Raw genomic sequence first — 23278 nt, 5'->3', positions numbered from 1 at the left:
GACCACAGTCTGAATGCTCCTAGGTTGCCCATTATTTCTTTCTTTCTTTCCTTTTTTTTTTTTTTTTGAGGCAGAGTTTTGCTCTTGTTGCCCAGGCTGGAGTGCAATGATGCCATCTTGGCTTACCAAAACCTCCACCTTCCGGGTTCAAGCGATTCTCCTGCCTCAGCCTCCCAAGTAGCTGGGATTACAGGCGTGTGCCACCACACTCAGCTAATTTTTTTTATTATTGGTAGAGACGGGGTTTCACCATGTTAGCCAGGCTGGTCTCAAACTCCTGACCTCAGGTGATCCACCTGCCTTGGCTTCTCGAAGTGCTTGGATTACAGGCGTGAGCCACCATGCCCGGCCGGTTGCCTATTATTTCTAGGCTTTTTCTATGAACAGAGCTAGGCAATACTTGTATTATCTCTAAACAACAACAATAACAAGAAACCAAACAAACAAACAAAAAAAGCCCATGAATTTGTGCTGATATTTCGAATTCAAATTTAGGATTGCAGGGTTTTATTTAACTTATTTGACTTTATTATTTCTATCTTTTTTTTTCTTATACTGAAAATCTTGATCTTAACAGTACTGTTGTTACCTACTCTTTTCCTACACACACAGAGATCTGTAAAGTCATATGTATTACTTGTAATATATTTGAATCCAAGTAACAATGTGAATATTATTGTTAGCAGTATGATTACTTAGAATTTTATTATTGCATTGCAGTTCTTTTTGTCCTTAGTGTATATTTTCTAAGGACATGCAAATAATTATATTTTATTTTATTTATTATTTTGAAAAAGTAGATGGGGGTCTCACTATATTGCCCAGGCTAATCTTGAATTCCTGGGCTCAAGTCATCCTCCTGCCTCAGCCTCCTAAAGTGCTGGAATTATAGGCATGAGCCACTGGGCCCAGCCACAAATTACTATATTTTAAAGTCACTTGAAATAATTTCTTTCTGTTGTTGTTAAGCCACAAATTCAATACACAATTAAGGTTCATTTGTTTTTATTTGCTTTCAGTTCTGGGGGGTTGCTTTTTTCCTTTCAATTTTACCTTACATTATGTAGATCATTTACATTGTTCCAAAGGGAAATTTTAAAAAGTTAAATACAAATTGTGTTCAGAGAAGTCTAGCTTCCATCTCTGCTCCCTCCATTCTGTATCTTCCTTTTCTCAGTAGTTAGCTAAATGTTTTAAAACACCTTTTTGGTTATAATTTCTATTGTTTGTTTATTTTAGGAAAATGCTCTCATTAAAAACAACTTTACTGAGGTGTAACTTATATACCATCAAATCAACTTATTTTCCTTGTGTAATTTAATGATTTTTATGAGTTGTACAACCATCACCATAATCTAGTTTGGGGACATTTTCATCATCCAAATAAGATCCTTCTTGTTCATTTACAGTTATTGCCCATTTTCATCACCAGCCTCAGGCAGCTACTAACTTATTTTCTATCTTAGTAGATTCACCTATTCTGGACATTTCATATAAATGGAATCCTATGATAGATGGTCTTTTGTATCTGGCTTTTTTCACTTAGCATAATATTTTTTGGTTCATCCATGTTGTGGCACATACCAGTACTTCATTCTTTTTTATTGCTGAATATTCTGTTGTATGGATATGTCATGTATTTTGTTTAAATATTAAGTCAGTTGATAAACATTTGAGTGGTTTTCACTTTTTCACTATTATAAAGTTGATATGTATTCATACCATACCAATCTATGTGGGTTTATGTTTTCATTTCTCTTGTGTATACATGTATATACCTAGGAATGGGATTTCTTGATTGTACAGTAAGCATGTTTAACTTTTAAAGAAACTGCCAAATTGTCTTCCAAAATGGTGTATCATTTTACATTCCTACCAGCAATGTATGTGGTTTCCTGTGTCTTCACATCCTCACCAGTATTTATTGTCTGTTTTAGATTATAGCCATCACAGTGAGTGTGAAATTGTATCTCTTTGTGGTTTTAGTTTGCAGGAAAATGTATTATTTAATTGAATTCCACAAACATTGACTGGGAATCAGTTATGAGCAAGGTCTTAGGTAGGGTCTACAGAAGATACACGGCTGAGTGCAGTGGCTCACACCTGTAATCCCAGCACTTCGGGAGGCCTAGGTGGGCAGATCACTTGAGGTCAGGAGTTCAAGATCAGCCTGGCCAACATGGTGAAACCCCATCTCTACTAAAAATACAAAAATTAGCCAGGTATGGTGGCACACGCCTGTAGTCCCACCTACTCAGGAGGCTGCAAAACATGAGAATCACTTGAACCCGGGAGGTGCAGGCTGCAGTGAGCCGAGATTGTGCCACTGTACTCCAGCCTGGGCTACACGAGACTCCATCTCAAAAAAAAAAAAAAAAAAAGTCTACTACAGAAGATACAAAATTGAACTATATATGGACTATCTAGTTGAACCTTTATTATTTAGGAGAGTGGGAACAGACATACCATAAAATAACTTGACAGAGGTTTAGAGAATGAGAGAGGTATGGGTTAGGATGATGGGACACAGTATGAACTCAACAGTGGGCAGCAGTTACCAGTAACAACTTATTATATTTATTAATTGACTTTATAATTTCCAGGGCTTTTGACAGAGTCCACTGTTCTTTTTCCTGTTACCAATTTTACAGAAAGGTAATAGCAGCTTTGGCCTAGTCTGTCTTCTGCATGCATATTGGCTACCTGCTTTTCTCTGTTATTTCAGCACAGCCAAATGCCTATTTATTTGTCTTCTTGTAGGTGGGAGCACTACTCCCAGAATATTTTCTCAGTTTTAACTATGAATTCCTTTTCTTTGCCGTCCTGAGGGCTTGGTTTTTGCCTATATTAGCTAAGTGTTCCGATGTGTGGGGAAAGGGTCTCTGCTTGTAAAGCTTTTGATTGACTGATGAAGGATCATGTGGAGTGCCCCCACCCCACACCCCCAGCCTTGTCTTGCATCAGATTTGGCATGGTATGTCTCTTGCTAGTTTATCTGTCATTGTAGTTTTCTAGTCTTTTGTAATTGAACATCTATTGGCTGTTCTCACCAAGAACATGTGCTATGTAAAGCCAAATGGAAATTAATAGTAGAACTGCTACATGTTAGGGAATCAACAACATTGTTATTACGGTCCGTCTCTGTTACTGGTGTTAATGAAGTAGAATAATGATGTACATGTAGACATGGGTGGTAGTTTTCACCTCACGGGAATATTCAGTTGAAGGAGAAGGGAGAGGCTGGATCCAGATTAAAGATTTGCAACTGCTGATGAGGCTGGTAATATCAATAACTTAATGCAGAGGTTTATGGTTTCTAAAATGCTTTAACACATTTTTTTTAATGTGCTAAATGGTAGAGGTTCTTTTTAATTTTAATTTGAGTTTTTAGTTTTGAAAATCTCAAATACTCGGAAGAGTATATAACAGATCCTTATGTGTGTAACTAGTTGCCTTCAGAATTTAACAGGTGTTAATTTTGTTGTATTTGCTTCAGGTTTTTTTTTCTCTCTTCGTCTTTAAAGCAATAAAACATCTCAGATACATTCAACTTTCTTGCCCTCTCTGCTCCCCAGGTAAATATTATCCTGAAGTTGATGTGTATCATTCCCATACATGCTTTTGTACATTTACAGCAGATGAGGTATTCATAAACAATATGTACTGTTGCTTGTATGTCTTTATATTTGACACACATAGTATCTTTGGTATATCCTTTTTTCCCCTTTTTTCTTTTTTTTTTTTTTGAGACGGAGTCTCACTCTGTCACCCAGGCTGGAGTGCAGTGGTGTGATCTCAGCTCACTGCAAGCTCCGCCTCCCGAGTTCATGCCATTCTCCTGCCTCAGTCTCCCAAGTAGCTGGGACTACAGGCGCCCGCCACTTGCCTGGCTAATTTTTTATATTTTCAGTAGAGATGGGGTTTCACCGTGTTAGCCAGGATCTTGATCTTCTGACCTCGTGATCCACCTGCCTTGGCCTCCCAAAGTGCTGGGATTACAGGTGTGAGCCACTGTGCCTGGCCTTCCCCTTTTTTCTTAAACTTTGTTTTTGAAGTTTATCTGTATTAATAAAGGGAGACCTGATTTGTTCTTTTTTTTTTTTTTCTTGAGACAAAATTTTTCTGTTGTTGTCCAGGCTGGAGTGCAGTGGCATGATCTCAGCTCACTGCAACGTCTGCCTGCCAGGTTCAGGTGATTCTCCTGCCTTAGCCTCCTGAGTAGCTGGGATTACAGGCATGTGCCACCACACCCAGCTAATTTTTGTATTTTTAGTAGAGACAGGGTTTTGCCATTTTGGCCAGGCTGGTCTGAAACTCCTGACGTCAGGTGATCCACCTGCCTTGGTCTCCCAAAGTGCTGTGATTACAGGCATGAGCCCCTGTGCCCAGTCTGATTTGTTCATTTTAACTAATTTAATGTAAGTGGTGACCCCTGTAGCTGTGTAACACATCTATTATTTGTAATATATTATTTAATTGTGTGAATAAAACATTCATTGCCACAGCGAACATCTGTGCATATGCATCCTTGTGCATATAGCAAAGAGGGTTTTGGGATTGATAACTGGACTGAAATTGCTAGGTTACATACTTTCCTTCAATTTGCGTATATTTTGCCGAATTGATCTCAAAGGTACTGTATGACTTACAGTATTGTATTGGGTAACGCTTACTACTATTTGACATATTACATGTTTACTTGTTTATTTGCTGCCTGGATGCCCATTGTAAGCTTAACAATGGCAGGGATTTTTGTCTCTTTTGTTCTTTTCTTTGCCTGGCATAGAATAGGCAGTCAGTAAATGTTTATTAAGTGAATGGATTATTTCATGGATTTGATCTTCTCAAAGCTTTGGAGTAGGTAGACCAGATAAATAGGCTGTAATGCCTGTTTTCTTATGCCCCTTTCTCAGATAAGGAAACTGAAACACAGAGACCAACTGACTTTTTTGGGTTACACACCCAGATATGATTTCTCGTCTTTTGGCTTTGTCCAAGCTTGTTTTAAGGTATGTGTTAAGATTTATAGTTCATCTAAAAGATACTATAAATTCTTTGTACTCAGAATCTGACAAAACTAGTTTTCCAACCCTCAAATATTTGTTAAATACTAGTGTATGCCTGGCATTTTGAAATTTTCAAAAAACAGGGAGGTCTTAGCTGGCTAGACTTGAGGTTTACATTTTTGTGCACTTCATGGCACTTGGTGCTAGGCATATAGTTGAGGCACCGCTTGTGTTTGTGGAATGAATGAGTTCTTTTGCTTTGGAGTCTTTCACTCTGGCTGTCTCTGTGGGAGACCTGTGGGCAGTAAAGAGTTATCTAGAAAATGCCAAAGGAGAAGGCATAAAGAATGTATAGGCCTCAAAGTGTGATTTCCTAGAAGGCAGTGGGTCTTGTGTTAAGAGACCAGGGTAGAAGAGAAAAGGTCTTGGGGAAAGTTCTTGTAATCAGAGTTAACTTAGTTGAAAATATATCTAATACACATACTGAAAACTATAGTTTAGCCTATCTTAAATGTACTGTGAACACTTATATTAGCTTACCATTGAGCATTTGGCCAAAATCATGTAACACAAAGCCTGTTTCATAGTAAAGTGTTGACTAGCTCATGTAATTTATTGAATGCTGTACTGAAAGTGAAAAACAGAATGGTTCTATGAGTACTTGAAGTACAGTTTCTACTGAATGCATATGGATTTCTCTCACCATTGGAAAGTCGAAAAATAAATTGGACCATTTTAAGTCAGGGACCATCTATATCTTAGGATCTCCCTGGGGGCTGGGGATGTCTTACAACTTTTAGCTCCTGTAATAAATTGGAAGAAAAGAAATTTAGTGTAGGTCAAGTACTGAGCCAAGTACTTTATGGACATTATCTCATTAACTTTGTCTACAATCCCATTAAGTAGGTTGTAGTATGCACATTTTACAAGTAAGGAAACTGAACCATCTAATAAACTAGTTAAGTTACTTAGCTTATGAGCTGGAAAGTTGAACCTAGATCCACCTTACTGAAATCTCTGCTCCTTTCCTAGACCAGTTTTTCTCTGGAGCGGAAGGAAAGGAAGGTCTGATTGGTCTGACATATGCAGAAATTTAAAAAAAAAAAAAGACTCACAGAAGTAAATTCTCAAGAGAAACTCTACAGCAGTAGTAGTCATATTAAACAGCTATCTCTCTTGCCCCTAAGTTGATCAGTTTCAGGATTTTGGTTTGCTTGTACATCATTCATAAAATTCAAGTGCAGCTTAAAGTTTCCATAGTTCCAGGTTTGTTCACTGGAGGAGTGAAGGCCTGGTACCTGCCTAGAGAACTTCATATTGTAATGTCAGATTCTTTGTTAATTAAATGATTTGCAGTAGCCTGAGTTTCTTTCCCTTGCTGTCTTCGCTTATTTCTTGCTATAGTTTGTGATGGCCATAAGATGGTGCTGCAGTTTTGAAGTCAGCCTTAAGGATAAGGCTTAGGGGAGGAACACCTACTGCAGTTGTGAGGCAGATGGGACATCAGGAGGGTCTTAGAAGGGATTGTGTAAAAGCTGTTGCTTTAGGGCTTCTTGTTGCTTTCCTTTTGTGGTCTTTTTTTTTTTTTTTAAAGGTCTCCAGGAAAGATAGTTAAGGCTATGCTAGTGTAAGTCTGGATGGCTTGCATGGAACCAGGCAGGCTGCTGCTTTCTGCTGTGTGGCCTGGATCCTTTTGGTGTAGAATAAATAACTGCAATAGGAAAGAAACACGTATATAATTTTATTCTCCATTCACAGCCCTTTGGATTGTAGTCTTTTCCCATATAGCAGACACTATAATAAAAAAAATTGGGGTGGAGGAATGTTCACTGATATCATAAGGTGATTTTTGAATCCAACTTTTACAATCTGAAATTCAGACTTCCTGCCCTACTGCAATGGGAGTAAAAACCACCTGAGCCTCTTTTTAGCAGCTTCTTCTCTTACTCCCAAATGGCAACAAGTGTTATCTCTTTGACTGAGCTCTTGGTCCATGCAGTCTAATTACCAATTCAGAACAGTGGGGGATCTTCTTATTTTACACAACTGGCAGCTGAGTACAGATTTCCACTCCTGCAGTAGTTAGAAGAGAGTAGTTGGGGTTGAAATTAAAAGTCTTAAAGTTAACAGAAGTTCATGTTCTGACTTTGTCACTTACTAGCTGTGTAACCTTGGGCTATTAATCAACTTTCTTAAACCTTAGTTTCTTTTTTCTTTTTTGGAGACAGTCTTGCTCTGTTGGCCAGGCTGGAGTGCAGTGATATGTGATCTTGGCTCACTGCAACCTCCACCTCCCGATTCAAGCAATTCTCATGCCTCAGCCTCCTGAATAGCTGGGACTAAGGGCGCACGCCCCTGTGCCCAGCTAATTTTTTGTATTTTAGTAGAGATGGAGTTTCACCATGTTGCCTAGGCTGGTCTTAAACTCCTGAGCTCAGGCAGTCCGCCTGCCTTGGCCTTCTAGAGTGCTAGGATTATAGGCGTGAGCCACTGTGCCTGGCCAAACCTCAGTTTCTTTACCCATAAAATATAAAATAATAGTTTTGACCTCATATAGTGACTATAAGAATTAAATGAGAAAGTCCATGTAAATAACTTTGCACAGTGCTTGGCACATAGCAAGTGCAAAAAATATGTTAGATATTACCAGTGGCAGCATCAATAATTACTATTGAACATTTATGTCAAATATTGTTCATCAGAGACCCTGTTCATCTGTTGTATTTAGAAGTGGTATTCTTTTTACCAAGCACTCATATACTATACTCAAAACCAACTTCCAGATTTTCCTGGCTGTGTCATTGGCTGGCAGACTTAACAGATCTTTCTTTTCTTTTATAGGAAAAAGGAGGGAAATAAATGCTCCAGAAGGCTAGATCTTTAAAGTGTGTGTTCCTTTTCTTAACTGTAAGAAGGCGGCTCTGGTTTCTTCAGGTTATAATTTGATGAAAATAATTTTATTATTTTCTGACCTGAAAAAATTCAGAATATGTATATCTGCTTGATATTTTCTTTTGGGCATCTTGGTGCAACTCTTCAAATCTAGTTCATTTTGTAGTTTGGGAGCCATAATTGCAGCTTCACCAGCCTTGGTTCTTCTTGGCCTGGCCCTTCCCTTCCCTTGCTGGTTAGTACCAGCTAAGCTGGTTTGCTTTTTCCCTCTTTGATACTATTCTCCTCTTCCTTCTTCCACGTTACCTTCTGCCACGGCTTCTCTTCTTTTTCCCTCGCTTTTCAATTTACTCTTACATTTTCCCTCCTCCTCCTGGCCCTGCCTAGTTTCCCCTCCCCTGGTTTCTAGCTCCTTTTTGCTTTCTGTTTGTGTTACTGAGGGCAGTGCTCCAATTACCTCATATTTGGAGAGAGGAAGCTGCAGCCAATCCGGTTTCTGTCTGCTTTTAGGTCAAGTGATTTCTGAACTGCAGTGAGATGCTTTGAATTTGTCTTGTTGCAGCTCTGAGCCTGTAAGATGGCTGTCTGAATCGGCAGCGGCTGGAAGAGACAGAGAGAGGCGGGGAGGGAGGGAGAAAGAATTGGAGGGATTGCCGGCATAGTGCATGTTTTTAAATGTACATTGAATCCGATGAAGCCAAGGTTGGGATTTCTGTGGGATCCCAGGACTGGCTTAGCTGCGTTTTTGCTGAGATTAGGAGAGGAAGGAAATGGGAAATTCACTGGGCTGTTTTAAGGAGCCGAAAGAGTCAATAGCTGTTCCTGAGAAGGCTCCCATATCTCCTAAGAAAAGGGTTCGGTTCAAAAGGAGGTGGAGAGGGAAGAAAATCCCTACTCCAGAGGCATCTCACCAGGAAGAAACCTCGGAAGGAACTGAAGTCATTGAAGAGACTGAAACCCTAACGAAGTTAACAGTGAATCTCCAAAAGGAAGACGGAGTGGGAGGGGTAAAACATACCCCCCCAGATATTTTGTTGCCTAGGGACTCAGCCCCCAACTCGCAGGTAGTCGATCAGGGGATGATAGTACAGGTAAAGGAGAGATTCCAAGGGGAGGTCCAGACTGCCCACCTTTTGTTAGAGAATGAGTCATCAGTTGCTGGAGGGGTCTGGGATTCCCTGGAAGAGGGGATGACTGTCATTGCTCACCTGCTTGATAACCCAGCAGAAAGGAACTGTGAGAAGTCAGTGAGCCAACTGGTGGAATTTCCTAGGACAGCATCCTGCAGCAGCAGGGCTGTGCTGCTGCCTTTGCAAGAAGAGACTGCAGTGGAGAAAGGAAATATTCAGCTTGGGTTTCGGAGCTATGCTTTGCTTAGGACAGACTGCCCCACTGATACAGGAAATCAAGAACAATTTTCAGAGGGCTGGAGTGCGGAGGAAGGAACCAAGAGTGTTTCAGATGCCCCTCAGACAGGTTCCTGGATTGCAGAATGTTCTGTTTCTTCATCACTACTGGACAAGCCTGGAGGCCAAAGACGCATGGAGCCTTCCCATGTGGGTCGAGTGCCCCTCCAGGATTCCAGACTGCTTACTTCTCAGAGTGATTTGTCTATCAGCGGCGTGACTGTGAGCATTTTGCCCTCCTCCTCTGGCTATGGCAGTGATGGGCCGCACATACACGGGATCCAGCCTAAAGATACAGAACCTGAAAAGAGCTCTACTTCCTTCTCAGAAGAGGATGGCACTCTTTCTCTGGAGGCAAGCCACACCCTATCATGGGGTCTGGAAGAGGTAGGTGGGCATGTTCAAGAGAGAATCAAACTGCTGTTTGGAATCTTGGCCCTCAAACATATTAAAGCTGAGTGTAGTGAGCAGTGAGGATGTTGGTGCCTCTCAAACTCACCCCCATGTGAGTTAGTGTCTGCTAGAGCTCAACAAGCAGAATCTATTTAGGTCTGCCCCTTGATACTTGAAACCAAGACTTGTCTCTGGGGAATCCCTGATTCTGGGTGGCCAAGCGGCATAATTGCTCAAGCTGTCTGGTGGGATTGTCTCTCGAGGTGCAATGCTAGATAGTACTTCAGGTCTGTTGACCAGCTTCCCTGCTACGAGAAGTTGTAGTGTAGCACAAGGGACGATGGGGAAGGGCCTACCTGAATCTCTGGAAAAAATCTCTGGAATGAATGTGGAAGGGGTCAGGCAGCTATTGTCAGTGTATTTGCTCTTCCCCACAGGAGAGTGATGTTCTTACTAGAGCTGATGCAATCCCGTCCCCATGGGGAAATTTCTGACGGCAACCCTCATTCAGTATTTGTATAGGTGGAGAGGGCTCATCCTTCTTTGGTTCCTGATTCCAGGATTAGAGGAGAGGGACAGAGTTATCTGGGGATTAGTCGAGAGAGAGAGAGGGAGGTTATGGCAATTTGAAGGTTTAAGGCTAGAAAAGTTTTTTTGTGTGTGATTGGACGTATTTAGGGCTTTAATGTGATTTTGTTTTGAGGAATATATTGCATGGATGGTGCTGCTGCTGGTGGTGGTAATGGCAGTTGCTGTGAATGTTTTAAAGGTCAAGGAGTAAGTGAGAATTCAGAGATCTGAGCACTGAGATAAGGACTCAGCAATACCATGGGTAGCACAGCATCTGGTATGTAGGCGTGTGATTGTGTAGGTGATCAAAGTTATAATTCACCAATGGCTAAAGAACTTTTACTGGCATGTTGGCCTCTGCAGCAGAAGAAATAAAAACATTAGGACCTCAAAGTGCAAAAGGTATAAAATGAGGTAGGGCACTTTCCTTGCCTAGATGTGGGCCACTGATACTGTACAGGGGCTCTGATGTTTGCAGAGCAGGGGTATGGTCCACCTACTGGTGCCCTGCTTATCACTAGCAGCATGAGGCTGAGGATAGATACAAATTCTAAGCTAATCTGTGCCTAAAATTTCCTCTTTGGGGATAAATTTTCCCCACAGACAGCCTCATCTTAATGCCCTCTGTTATTAGAGTTTGGAGACTCCCAACAGTTCGAAGAAAAAGTGGCCATTGAAAAATGTCTATTTTATGGATGGGCAAGAGGTTTCTTGGGCCTCATATAAAAATGGGTATGTGTGTGGGGGAATGTGATAGTTGTGTTATGGTAGGAAGGACGGCAGTGAAACTACTGGGATATGGGGTACATGAATGTATTAAGTTATTCTCGCATTGCTATAAAGAAATTACCTGAGGCTGGGTAATTTACAAAAGTAAAGAGGTTTAATTGGTATACGGTTCTGCAGGCTGTACAGAAAGCATGATGCTGGCATCTGCTCAGCTTCTGAAGAGGCCTCAGGAAACTTACAATCTTGGTGGAAGGCAAAGGGGCAGTAGGCATGTCACTTGGCTAGAGCAGGAACGTGAGGTTGTGGACGGGATGTGCCACACACTTTTAAATGACCAAATCTCACGAAAACCCACCTACCCTCACGAGAACAGCACCAAGGGGATGTTGCTAAACCATTCATGAGAAATCCACTTTCATGATTCATGATCCAGTCATCTCCCACCAGGCCCCACTCCCAATATTAGGGATTACAATTCAACATGAGATTTGGTAGGGACACAGATTGAAACCATATCAATGAGTATTTGGGTTTCATCAGATAAAAAAGAATGTCAAAGTAAACTTTTATCTTGTAAATGTTGGAACAGATAGAGTAGTTGGGGGTAAAACCAACTGTGGAACTGATTGTTGTACAACTGGCATTAAAATTGAAATTGTGTAGTCATCATAACATTATAGGACACATGCTTGTAACTGAGTGTGAGATTTTCAGAAATTTGGCATGTAAAGTGAACTCCTAGTAAAATCGATCCTAGATAATGGACCGTAGATAGCAATGGCACCTTTGGGGCTGGATCTCCACACTGGCAAGGGAATGTTCTGCATGAGTCTCTGAAGAATCTTAAAGAAAAGATTGGTAGGAGAAACCTTTGGACCATGATCTGTAGTGTGACCGTATTGGCAGCAGTATGATTCCTTTGCTGTTCAGTATGATTCAAATTGGCATGTGGCATTTTCTGGGTAGCCAACCTCTCCATCTATTCCTTCTACCTTTTCACTGCAGACACAGTTATACTACTTACATATAGCCAAGGCTGAAAAACTAAGTGACCGAGTCTCAGCTCAGACACCTGGCATATTTCCAGGTTTTGTGTCCATCGTGTGATACAGGGACCACAGACTCACCATCCTATATGACAGATAAGTAACTTCTCAGATAAGTGTGACATTCCTTCAGAATGAAAGTCCTTAAGGCCAAGAGGCCACAACTCTCACTAGTCTCTGAAGGAACTGTCTTCAGGGAGCTGCTCCCCTCCCTAACAGGCTGTTCACAAGCTTGAGGACAGTAGCAGCCAGAGAGACAGAGAGGGCAATGCATACTGAAACCGATAGGCAGGGCAAGAGCATCTCTGCTGAAAGTGGGAGCACTGGGAGGGCACGGGTCAGAAGAGCAGCTGCTGCTGTTCACACACCAACTCCTGTCTAAACAGGAGACAGCTGGCAGTCCAATTGAATTGTTTTTTGCTTGTTTTTTTGGTGGTTGTTTTGTTTTTAATATGTCAGAGTAGTAACTCTCCTCAGAAAATAATTTGAGTTCCAACCAGTTTCTCTCTTCTGTTGATGGCTTGTTGATGAGAGTGAGACCAGGCTATGGATAGACATAAACTTCACTGTGGGTTTTGTTGCTTTTTAGGATGGAGAGAAATGGGAACTGATTCTGCTTCTTGCTAGTGTGGGGTTTAGATAGTAGAATATATATGATCTGCTTTTCCATTCACCTAGTATAGTTAATACTTCTTTTGTCAAGAAATAGTTAACACAGAAGCAAGATGACAAGGGTCAGCTGACAAATATGTTTTCAGAATGATAAGTAGACTAGGATTTGGAGCTGGATGGGAACAGGCTAATAGCAATCACTCTTTGATGTCAGACAAAGACCTTCTTCTCTGGCCCATTTCTTCTCTCAGGACTCCCTATTCCCAACTGCTTTCATTATCCATACTACTAATACCTGGCTTATTTCAACAAGGAACATTTTTGAAAATCCCTTCCTCCTCCCCATCATGGCTTCTGCTGCCAAGCTCCTGCCCACACTGTTAGCGAATCCCGTTTAACGAAGAATTTGCCTCTATACCAATGTCCTTTTTTTTTTTTTTTTTTGACACGGAGTCTGACTGTCGCTGAGGATGGAGTTCAGTGGTGCAATCTCGGCTCACTGCAACCTCTGCCTCCTGGGTTCCAGGTATTCTCCTGCCTCAGCCTCCCGAGTAACTGGGATTACAGGCGCCCACCACCACGCCTGGCTATATACCAGTATTCTTGCCACAACCCTTTGAGTCTCTACAATTTTAGGTGAATAGTCAGATAACACTGGGGCCTAGAAATGATAAGAAAGAGGTTGGTTGGTGTATTATCTTCTGGGCTCAGCCTTTTCAGTTTACAAGTATCCCTCTCCCAGTTTTCCTTTTTAATTATAGGGAGCGTTGTGTTACTAATACTGGCTTTGTACTGAAAGAAGAAAGCAAAATTAACCAGATGACACTATTGGGGGAATGTAGAAGGTAAAGTTACAGTTAGAGCTTTAAGAAAGGATTTTGTTTCTTTTTCAAAAAATTTTACTTAATTAAAAATGTTACTAAAGAATCATTATTTTTTAGGTGTAACAATAGTGTTGTGGTTATGTTTAAAAAAAGGCCTTTTAGAGATACATACTGAAATGTTTTTAGAGAAATATAGGAGATTTACTTCATCATAATAGGGGAAGGGTGAAGTGGGTGGAATGTAGATGAAACAGGATTAGCTATGAGTTGATAATGGTTGAAACTGGGTAATGGGTACATAGGGGCTAATTATACTATTCTGTCTCTTTTTGTATATATATGAAAATTTCCATTTCAAATAGAAAGTTAAAAAAATTGTATAAAAAGAAAATGAAAGTTAAAAATAAAATTGTATAAAAATAAAATGGAAAGTTAGGCCAAAATAAGTTGTATAAAAACAAAAAGGTAATAATACTGGCAAAATTATGATATAATGCAAATACAGTTGGCTCTCTGCATTGTGGGTTCTGCATCTGTGGATTCAACCCATGATGGATGGAAAATATTCTGAAGAAAAACATTGCATCTGTAATGAACATGTACAGACTTCATTATTCCCTAAACAAGATAACAACTATTTACTAACATTTGCATTGTATTAGGAATTATAAGTAATCTAGAGATTATTTAAAGGGTCTGGGAGGATGTATATACGTTGTACTACCCCATTTTGTATCTGGGACTTGAGCATTTGTGAATACTACCCCATTTTGTATCTGGGACTTGAGCATTTGTGGATTTTAGTATCTGCAGATTTTGGTATCTGAGGAAGGTCCTAGAACCAATTCTCCATGGATGACTGCTGAAAAGGGGTTACTGTCCTATAGATGAAGTGATTAAGAGCATGGAGCCAGATTGGCTAGGTTTGAATCCCAATTCTACAACTTACTAGCAGTATAACTTGGAACAGGTTACTTAACTTCTCTGTGCCACAATTTCCTTATATGTAAATGGAAGATAAGAATAGTACATACTTGGTAGGGTTGTTGTGAGAATAATATGAATTAATACAAGTAATCACAATAAATGCTAGTTAACATTATTACTTAAAATAACAAGAAAACGAATGAGAAAAAGACAGACACCCTTGCAGAAAAATAGGGGAAAGTCCAGGGTTAAGCAATTCACAAAAAAAGGAAATCCAAATGCCTCATATACATAAGAAGACTCCTTTTTACTAATAAGGATATAAAGATCAAACAACAACAAGATACCATATCTCTCTCTGTGTGTGTGTGTGTGTGTGTGTGTGTGTGTGTGTGTGTGTGTGTGTCTCTCTCTCTCTCTATAGATATATATATGTATTTTTTTTTTTTTTTTTGGTGAGACGGAGTCTCGCTCTGTCACCCAGGCTGGAGTGCAGTGGTGCGATCTCTGCTCACTGCAAGCTCCACCTCCCAGGTTCACGCCATTCTCCCGCCTCAGCCTCCCGAGTAGCTGGGATTACAGGCGCCCGCCACCATGGCCGGCTAATTTTGTTTTTGTGTTTTTAGTACAGACAGGGTTTCACTGTGTTAGCCAGGATGGTCTCGATCTCTTGACCTCGTGATCCGCCCACCTCTGCCTCCCAAAGTGCTGGGTTTACAGGCATGAGCCACTGCACCTGGCCCCATATATTTTTTTAAAGAGATGAGGTCTCAGGTATGTTGTCCAGGCTAAAGAGCAGTGGCCATTCACAGGCACCATCATAGCGCACTGTAGCCTTGAACTCCTGGACTCAAGCTTGTAGCTGGGACTGCAAGCATACACCCATCAGATTGGCAGAAGATAACAACTCTGAAAATACCAAGTGTAGGCGAGGATGTAGAGTGATGGGAAAACCTCTTCATAGCACTTGAGTGGAAGTATAATTTGGTACTGTTCTTTAGAGAGTAGTTTGACAATATTTTGTAGAGTTGAAAAATGCCCATATTCTATTACCTAGGGTTTCCATTCTAATTATATTCCCTAGTGAGACCTCCAGGATGTGAATACTGAAAGGAGCACTCCCTTTTATAACTCTCATATTGGTAATAAACACCTTCTTTCTCTCTATTCCTCACCAACATAGCTGCCATTAGATCCCTCTAGCTGGGCATTTGTAGAACCACTGCATTGTACCTTCATCTGCTTCTTCCTCTTCTCCTTTTTTTTTTTTTTTTTGAGAATCTTGCTCTGACACCCAGGCTGGAGAGCAATGGTGCAATCATAGCTCACTGGAACCTTGACATCTCGGGCTTAAACGATCCTCCTGCCTCAACTTCCCAAGTAGCTGGGACTACAGGGGAGTACAACGACACCCAGCTAATTTTTAAATTTTTTGTAGAGACAGGGTCTCACAGTGGTTCCCAGGCTCATCTTGAACTCCTGGATTCAAGTGATCCTCTTGCCTAGGCCTCCCAATGCGGTGGGATTACAGGAGTGAGCCACTGCACCCAGCCTTCATTTGCTTCTTGAAAGTTTTCAAGGTCTGATGCTTTATCTTTAGTGGGTGATGAGGTCAGCTAGAAACTTGAGGACATAATAATCAAGTACCTACTTGCTCAGAACAACTGTCCTATCCACTGCGAGACTTAAAAGTCTAAACTCCTCAGCTGGGTATTCCAGTTCCTTTGTAATCTGTCTTATCTTTTCTATCGATTCCCAATTTAAACCTTCTCGTTTTAACAGATCAACCCCTTAACTACTATTTCTCTTTCACCTTATCTCAGTTTCTTGCGTAAACTTTGTTTACATCCACTTTCTACCTGGAATTCTTTCCTTCCTTGCCTTTCATCTGTTCTGTAACACCCTTCAAGGATGAGCTTAAATGGTACTTCTTCTAGAAATCTTTGTGATCACTCCAGCTCACAGTAATTTTCCATTCTGCTGAGATTCTATATTGGATATTACTATAATTATTGGTCTTTTTTAGCTTTAAATTTGTTTAACTCTTTCATGTGACCTACCGTAGATATAAGATGAAATTATTTTCCTCCAGAAGTTAACCTTCAGAAAAGAGATATTCTTTTTATATTTTACTTCTTATAAAGCATTTCTTGTTGTTAGCCTTCCAGGGAGCTTATAGTCAGTTCATGAAAAAGGGTGAATAAATCTGTGTCACCATCTGCTAGTTCAATCACTATCATTTTTTTGTAGAGATCAACTGCCATAATTGATTAAACAAAAAAGAGGAACCAAAAATCTAAGAAAGTTTTAGTTATTGTTCCTGGGAATATAATCTCCTAATTTGAAGTGTTGAAAGTAATTGTATACAAGCCTTAACATTAAAAATTTTTTTTAATCACTCACATTGCATATGAAACACACACATACATTATGGGGATCACAAATAAACACAACAGAATGAATGAAAAAAAAAAAAAAACCCAATCCAGTATTATGCAACTGGATTCTTGTGGTTTGAAATGAAATACCCAGAGACAATGTAGATTCAGAAAAATGCTGTCATTAACTTTAAAATCTTAAAAAGAAAAGTAGACAGTATTTTCTAGAAAATTCACTCAAAAAAATAGCTTTATTGAAGGAAAAAACATTGATGTTAAAGATGCATGTGAAGTTTGAATAATACGGTTTTTTGAAATAATAAAGGCAGAAAATACATTAACACTAAATGCATTAAATATACTGCTTAATTTTAAATATGTGTATATGTGTAAATAAATTTCTAAAAGTTTGCGTATTCAGGAGGACCACAGAGCTTCCCTTCCTGTATTCCTGTTTTAGTTTCACACACCTGTTGTTATCTGGGAAAATATTTGGGATAATCATATGTTAGTTATGGCATGTCTCAACTAAGTTCTTGCAGGGCAGACATGTCTTCTTTTTTTGTTTTCCACGTTTTTACCTGGCCAACTTCTACTTATTAAAACTCAGCACAGAGGTTGTTGCTGAGCAATCCTCTGGCATTGCTAGTTGGATTTACTTGCTTATCTCTGTCACAACATTGATCTCTTTGTATAGTAAATTGTCTCCCTGATTAAATTGCTTGAACTTGAGGCCTGAGGCTGTGTTTTTTTATTTTGAGATATTAAGAACTTAAGCACAGCTCCTAGAATATAATGGTTGCTCAAAAAATATTAACAGAATAAGTAAATGGTGTGTCTTTTTTTTGTTCTTCTCCATGGTGCCTGTCATAGTGCTAAGATGTTGTTCAGTCAATACTTATTGAATTATTAGGAAAACATTCAGCTTCTGGGAATACTTCAGAAAAGCAATTAACCAAGCTTTGGGAAGTGTGAGTTGAAAGGAAATTCAGGTGGAATTTGCATATTCTGCGGCATAATGTTGAGGCTGTTCTTCCTCTCCAAATGGCTTCCTCCTTAAAAAATCGAGATGAGAGAGAAAGATCTCTGAAACTGAAGCTGGATTTCTGCATTTGGGAGATTAAGGTAAAACTTCTGCATAGCCCAGAGGACAGTACTGTGCACACATATCATGTGTGAGTATACAGAAAAAGATTGATGAAAACCAAATTTAATTACTGAGATGGTTGTGATGATAATCCCATTTTTCTCATCCAGTTTACAGTCTAGGAAGGGCCCTAATCCATACAGGGTTTTTTTTTTTTTTTTTTTTTTTTTTTAAACTTAGGGATCCAAACATCTATCTCATTATAGCTATGTTTAAAATCTGAAGTAAAGCTGTTTGTTGAAGTAGTTTTAGTGCAATATACAGAAATACTAAGAGATGAGAGATGTTATCAGAAAGATTATGGCTGTAATGAACATACAATATCAGTTAACTAACTGGAATTTCATTTTTGGGTAAAGAACCTAAATACTCAGATTTTGTTTTGCTTATTCAAGTTCTGTCTTTTTTTACGTCAACAAATCTATTTCCTGTTCCCAATAATGTTTTACTTTAATATGTATGCGAAGCAGCTACAGTGAAGGCAGTGGGATATATCAATGTTGCATTTAGCCAGTGAAATAGGTAGCTAGAAATGTTAAGGGGAACTGAAATAGAATTGGTACTAGGAAGAAGCTGTTTATAGGAAGAGCCATGATCCATTATTGAGTCCTTGGCTCTGCAGCTCCATAGCTTCTCTCCCCACTACTGCCCCTCCCCTAGCCCCAAGTAGACCTGGAATTGATTAAGTTTTAGGAAATTGACTCACACTGATCACATTTGCATGAGATTGGTCGATGTGAATTTATTAATTTACAAAATAAATTTTGACTGCCAAGTCATTCAATAATTCGAATTGGCCACTTAGTGCTTTTGTTGCTTTATAATATCTATATGGGAAGCAAATAATAATCTGAAGGTTGTCACCTCATGTCAGGTGAACATGGAGTCAGAGCAGAGAGGTGGTGAGTGGAGGAATGATTTGTAGGATGGTCTTATTAGTTGGCATCATCAAAGTAGAATAGTCTGATTTCTTCTGTAGAAATGTACCTGTCAAGGGCATAAGAACCCATGTCCCTTGAATCTGCTGGGTAGGGCACAATTTCACCTTCACAGGCATAGAGGCAGTACTTCCTGGCTTCCCTTTTCTATACTCAATGCAAGCTTCCTATACTCGTCTATTCTCACGGTCTTTCTTCAGACATCTTAGTAATATTTATTTGCCTACAGCTTTGTTTTTTTCTAAATATAGTGTTAAAGTTCCTGGCCCCTTTTTTTTTCTTTCCAATTTTAAAATATCATCTGATATTTAATCTCATCTATTATGAGTTTGTAAATTCAGACACTTGGAGATGCCTTATTATTGATTTCTCCCTTGTACTGGTCACAAGGGAAGCTACTACTTTCACGGTACTGCACCTGAATGAGATGACTAAGAGACAGGATGTTCTATTGACATGCCTGTGTTTTCTCTGCCCCAAACACCCAGACTAAAAATTGTGCTGGGTATGCTGTCTTATTATTATGGGAAGGAAATATATGTACCCTCGGCACTACCTACATCATCTTATTTAATCCTTATAATGATCCTTTGGGAAAATTATTATCCTATTTTAAATATGGGAAAAATTGGGCCAGGAGGCTTATGTGGTTTGCCTGAGGTCACATTTCTAGTAAATGCCTTCTTTCAAACACATATCTGTCTGAATCAAAGGCTTAATATTTTTCCTTAACAAGGATTATTTTTATAGTTTTTTATTATAAAAATAAAGTGTGGTCATTACTTAAAGTCTGAAAAAAAGAAGAGTAGGAAGAAAAAATAAAGTCATTCATAGTCCCACTCCAGAGGAGATAAATAATGCTAGCCTAAACTTGTTTCACTTTACACACTGCTTTGAAATAGCTAAGTAACCTGTCTACAGATTCTAGATGGGCTTTATCCCAGAATACTTTTTTTTTTTTTTTTTTGAGACAGAGTCCCACTCTGTCGCCTAGGCTGGAGTGGTCTCAGACTCCTGACCTCAGGTGATCTGCTTGCCTTGGCCTCCCAAAGTGTTGGGCATACAGGCGTGAGCCACCGTGCCTGGCCCCCAAAATAGTTTTGTTTGCTTATTTTTATTATTTAATTCTTAAACCAAGTTATTATTAATTAAAACATGTTAAGGTCCCACCATACAACCAGCACAACACTAAGTGCGATGGGCAGTGCACCAAAGGACTATGATCCATGGGTCTCAGATTTGGAAGTTATTTCGTCCACAGCATCTTAGTTTCTGCTTGAACACGTCCAGTGGTGAGGAGCTCTCCCATATAGGGGCTGCTGTTCAGTTTTGTATTGTTAAGATGTGGTGCCAGCCCTCCTCAGGAAACCTGCATGCAGTCTAGGGGAGATAAGATTAAATATATGAAATAATAGTCCATACTGCAAAATAACATTTATTTATTTATTTTATGTTTTCGAGACAGAGTCTCACCCTGTCGCCCAGGCTAGAGTGCAGTGATGCAATTTCAGCTCACCACGACGTCCAGGTTCAAACGATTCTCATGCCTCAGCCTCCCAAGTAGTTGGGACTACAGTTGCGCGCCACCACTGGTTAATTTTTATATTTTTAGTAGAGATGGGGTTTCACCATGTCGGCCAGCCTGGTCTCGAACTCCTGACCTCAGGTGATCTGCCTGCCTCAGTCTCCCAAAGAGCTAGGATTACTGCGCCTAGCCCAAAATAACATTTAATTAGATGATGATACAGACTGTCAGTGCTGTGGGAGTTAGACAAGTAAGAATTGAAGGAAGACCAGCCTTCAAATAAAGAAGAGATAAGGGAACCCTTATTTGTTGAGCATAATCCTGAGTTTGGGCTAGCTGCTTTAATGTGTAATCTCACTGATTATCACAGCAACCCTGAAAAGGTGGTATTAGTCCCACTTTGCACGCACGAGACGTGCACTTTTTCCTCACCTGCATTACGATCTCTCTAAAATAGGTCTTGTTCTGTATTTTGGAGATTTCTTAAAATAACTTTTTTCTTATGAAAATGTACAGGATGTAGAAAATTTGGAAAATATGAAAATCACCTGTAATGTTACTCCATAGAGGTAACTATGATTATTAGTTTGCTGTATTTCTCACATACATACAGTATTTGTGCCTGTATTGCATACATAGGTGTATGTGTATGCATTTGTACATATATATGACTGTGTACTTAAATGTATATTTTGTGTGTCTTTTATACAAAATAAGATTACTATATATTATTTTGTTTATATTCTGTTTCTTAAATTCGGTAATCATTGTCCTATGTCATTAAAATTTTCTTTGTAAAACTTTTTTATTTATTTTTTTGAGATGGAGTCTCACTCTGTCACCCAGGCTGCAGTATTGTGGCATGATCATACTTCACTGCAGCCTTCATCTCTTGGCTTCAAGTGATCATCCCCCCTCAGCCTCCTGAGTAACTGGGACTACAGGCATGAGCCACTGCACCTGGCCTGAAACTTTCTAAAACATAACTTTTTAAGTGCTACAAAGAATTCTATTCTGCTATAATTGTGCTATGATTTATAACCAGTCAACCCCAACCCCTCATTAGCATTTAAGCTTTTTATAACTTTTTGCTAAGTCACCTTTATTATGCTTTGATAAATATTCATGTATAAAATTATTTGTTTATATTTCTGATGACTTCCTATCAAGTTGTATGTATGTTTTGAGACTTGATTCAAAACTGACATCCAGAGAAGTTATGGCATTTATACTCTCACTAGTGGCAGTCTATGACGGTACCCAATTTTAGATATTCTCTCCAATCGTGAATATTATCATTAAAAACAAACATTTCCTAATTTGACAGGTGAAAATTTACCTCTCATGGTTTTAATTTGTGTTTCTTTGACTAGCAAGAGGGTGAATATATGATGGAATAGTCCTCTGAAGTGCTTCCAGCTTTGGATCTTCGTTTTACTAAGAGCCATAGTGTATGGAGAAGAGAAGGCTGAAAGACTGTGTCTTATTTATAATGAATTATTCTGTGTCCCATCTTTTGGCAGATCTCTGACATCTACATTAGTGGAGAATCAGGGGATATGTCAGCTAAGGAGAAACTACTCCTGTGGACCCAGAAGGTGACAGCTGGTTACACAGGAATCAAATGCACCAACTTTTCCTCCTGCTGGAGTGATGGGAAGATGTTCAATGCACTCATTCACCGATACCGGTAAGAACAGTGGAATTTCTGTGCTCCTGCGGGGCTTCTTCTCATCTCTTGTTTGTAATTAGTTATAATGCTATTTCCACCTCCTCAAGCAAAAATCAAAGCTTTGATTCATTTGTTCATTTGAAAAACGAATATTTATTTAACTAATTTCCTAGGAACTAGGCACAAGGAGCAGTGAAGAAAACAGCGAAAGTTTTTTCTCTCATGGAACTTTCCTTCCAGTAGGGAGAATAGGTAATAAATGTATGCCATCAAGCAGTGGTAAATGCAATGGCAGGATTAGAAAGTGGCAGAGGTTTGTGATATTTTGGACAGGGTGGTCAGAGATGGCCTCTTTGGTGAGCATGTTAGAGCAGAGCCGTGAGGGAGTGAGTCATGCAGGCTTCTGGGGTCAGAGTGTTCCAGTTGGAAGAAATACAAGTGCAAAGGGCCTGGAGTGAGGGCTTGCTTGGAGTGGTTTTGGAGTGGTTTAGGAACAGCAGGTGGCTGAAGTGAGGTGAGGAAGATAGGAATTCTGAATGACAAAATTGAAAATTGTTGAGTTCTTAGTGGTCATAAACATGCCCCAATTTTCAGTGCTAACTGATGATATTTTTCCCATGACATTCAACAAACCTAAACTGTGTGTTTAAGTTTAGCATTAGGGAGCACTGAGCCCCTGGTATATACTTAAAAATGGAATTTGTGCTCTTCTTAACCTCCTGCTTTTTCTCTAACTCAGTGTTTTTCAGCTCTGGGAACTTTTAGGAGGTTTTCTTTGTGTGAACTCATGTGTGATGTGTAGATGTTGACCTTTCATGTGCCTTGCTGGACTTTTACAGACCCGATCTGGTAGACATGGAGAGGGTACAAATCCAAAGTAACCGAGAGAATCTGGAACAGGCTTTTGAAGTGGCAGAAAGACTAGGGGTCACTCGTCTGCTGGATGCAGAAGGTGAGAGAGAGTTTACTGAACTTGAGTAAGGAATGCGTATTCAGTATTCCTTCTTTTGGCAAGTTCCTTTGTTCTGACTAAGAAATTTCTTGTCCATTCTCTCTCAGATGTGGATGTGCCATCTCCAGATGAAAAGTCTGTAATCACTTATGTGTCTTCAATTTATGATGCCTTCCCTAAAGTCCCTGAGGGTGGAGAAGGGATCAGTGCTACGGTAAAAGAACATTTTCCTAGAAGGCCTTCTGACTTTGATTCATTTGG

The 23278-nt window shown here is 39.7% G+C and overlaps 1 protein-coding gene across 24 annotated transcripts in view; it reads left to right on the top strand.

The window, feature by feature from the left end:
- The window catches only part of LOC105494777 (microtubule actin crosslinking factor 1), a 390378-nt gene that overhangs the window by 159502 nt on the left and 207598 nt on the right, over positions 1-23278 (top strand). For 9 of the 24 annotated variants that reach the window (XM_071095719.1, XM_071095682.1, XM_071095715.1 and 6 more), the window contains exons 1-4: positions 8527-9691; positions 21917-22083; positions 22905-23017; positions 23125-23231. In XM_071095719.1, the coding sequence (XP_070951820.1) occupies positions 8669-9691; positions 21917-22083; positions 22905-23017; positions 23125-23231 (1410 nt within the window). In that variant the 5' untranslated portion in view covers positions 8527-8668. Of the gene's footprint in view, positions 1-8526; positions 9692-21916; positions 22084-22904; positions 23018-23124; positions 23232-23278 lie in introns of those variants that run through there. The other 15 variants (XM_071095727.1, XM_071095735.1, XM_071095721.1 and 12 more) reach the window with 4 other exon arrangements.

Source organism: Macaca nemestrina, chromosome 1, assembly GCF_043159975.1.
Source record: "Macaca nemestrina isolate mMacNem1 chromosome 1, mMacNem.hap1, whole genome shotgun sequence".
NCBI classification, from domain to species: domain Eukaryota; kingdom Metazoa; phylum Chordata; class Mammalia; order Primates; family Cercopithecidae; genus Macaca; species Macaca nemestrina.
Note: the sequence above shows the minus strand (reverse complement) of the source record. Positions and strands in the feature narration are given on the sequence as shown.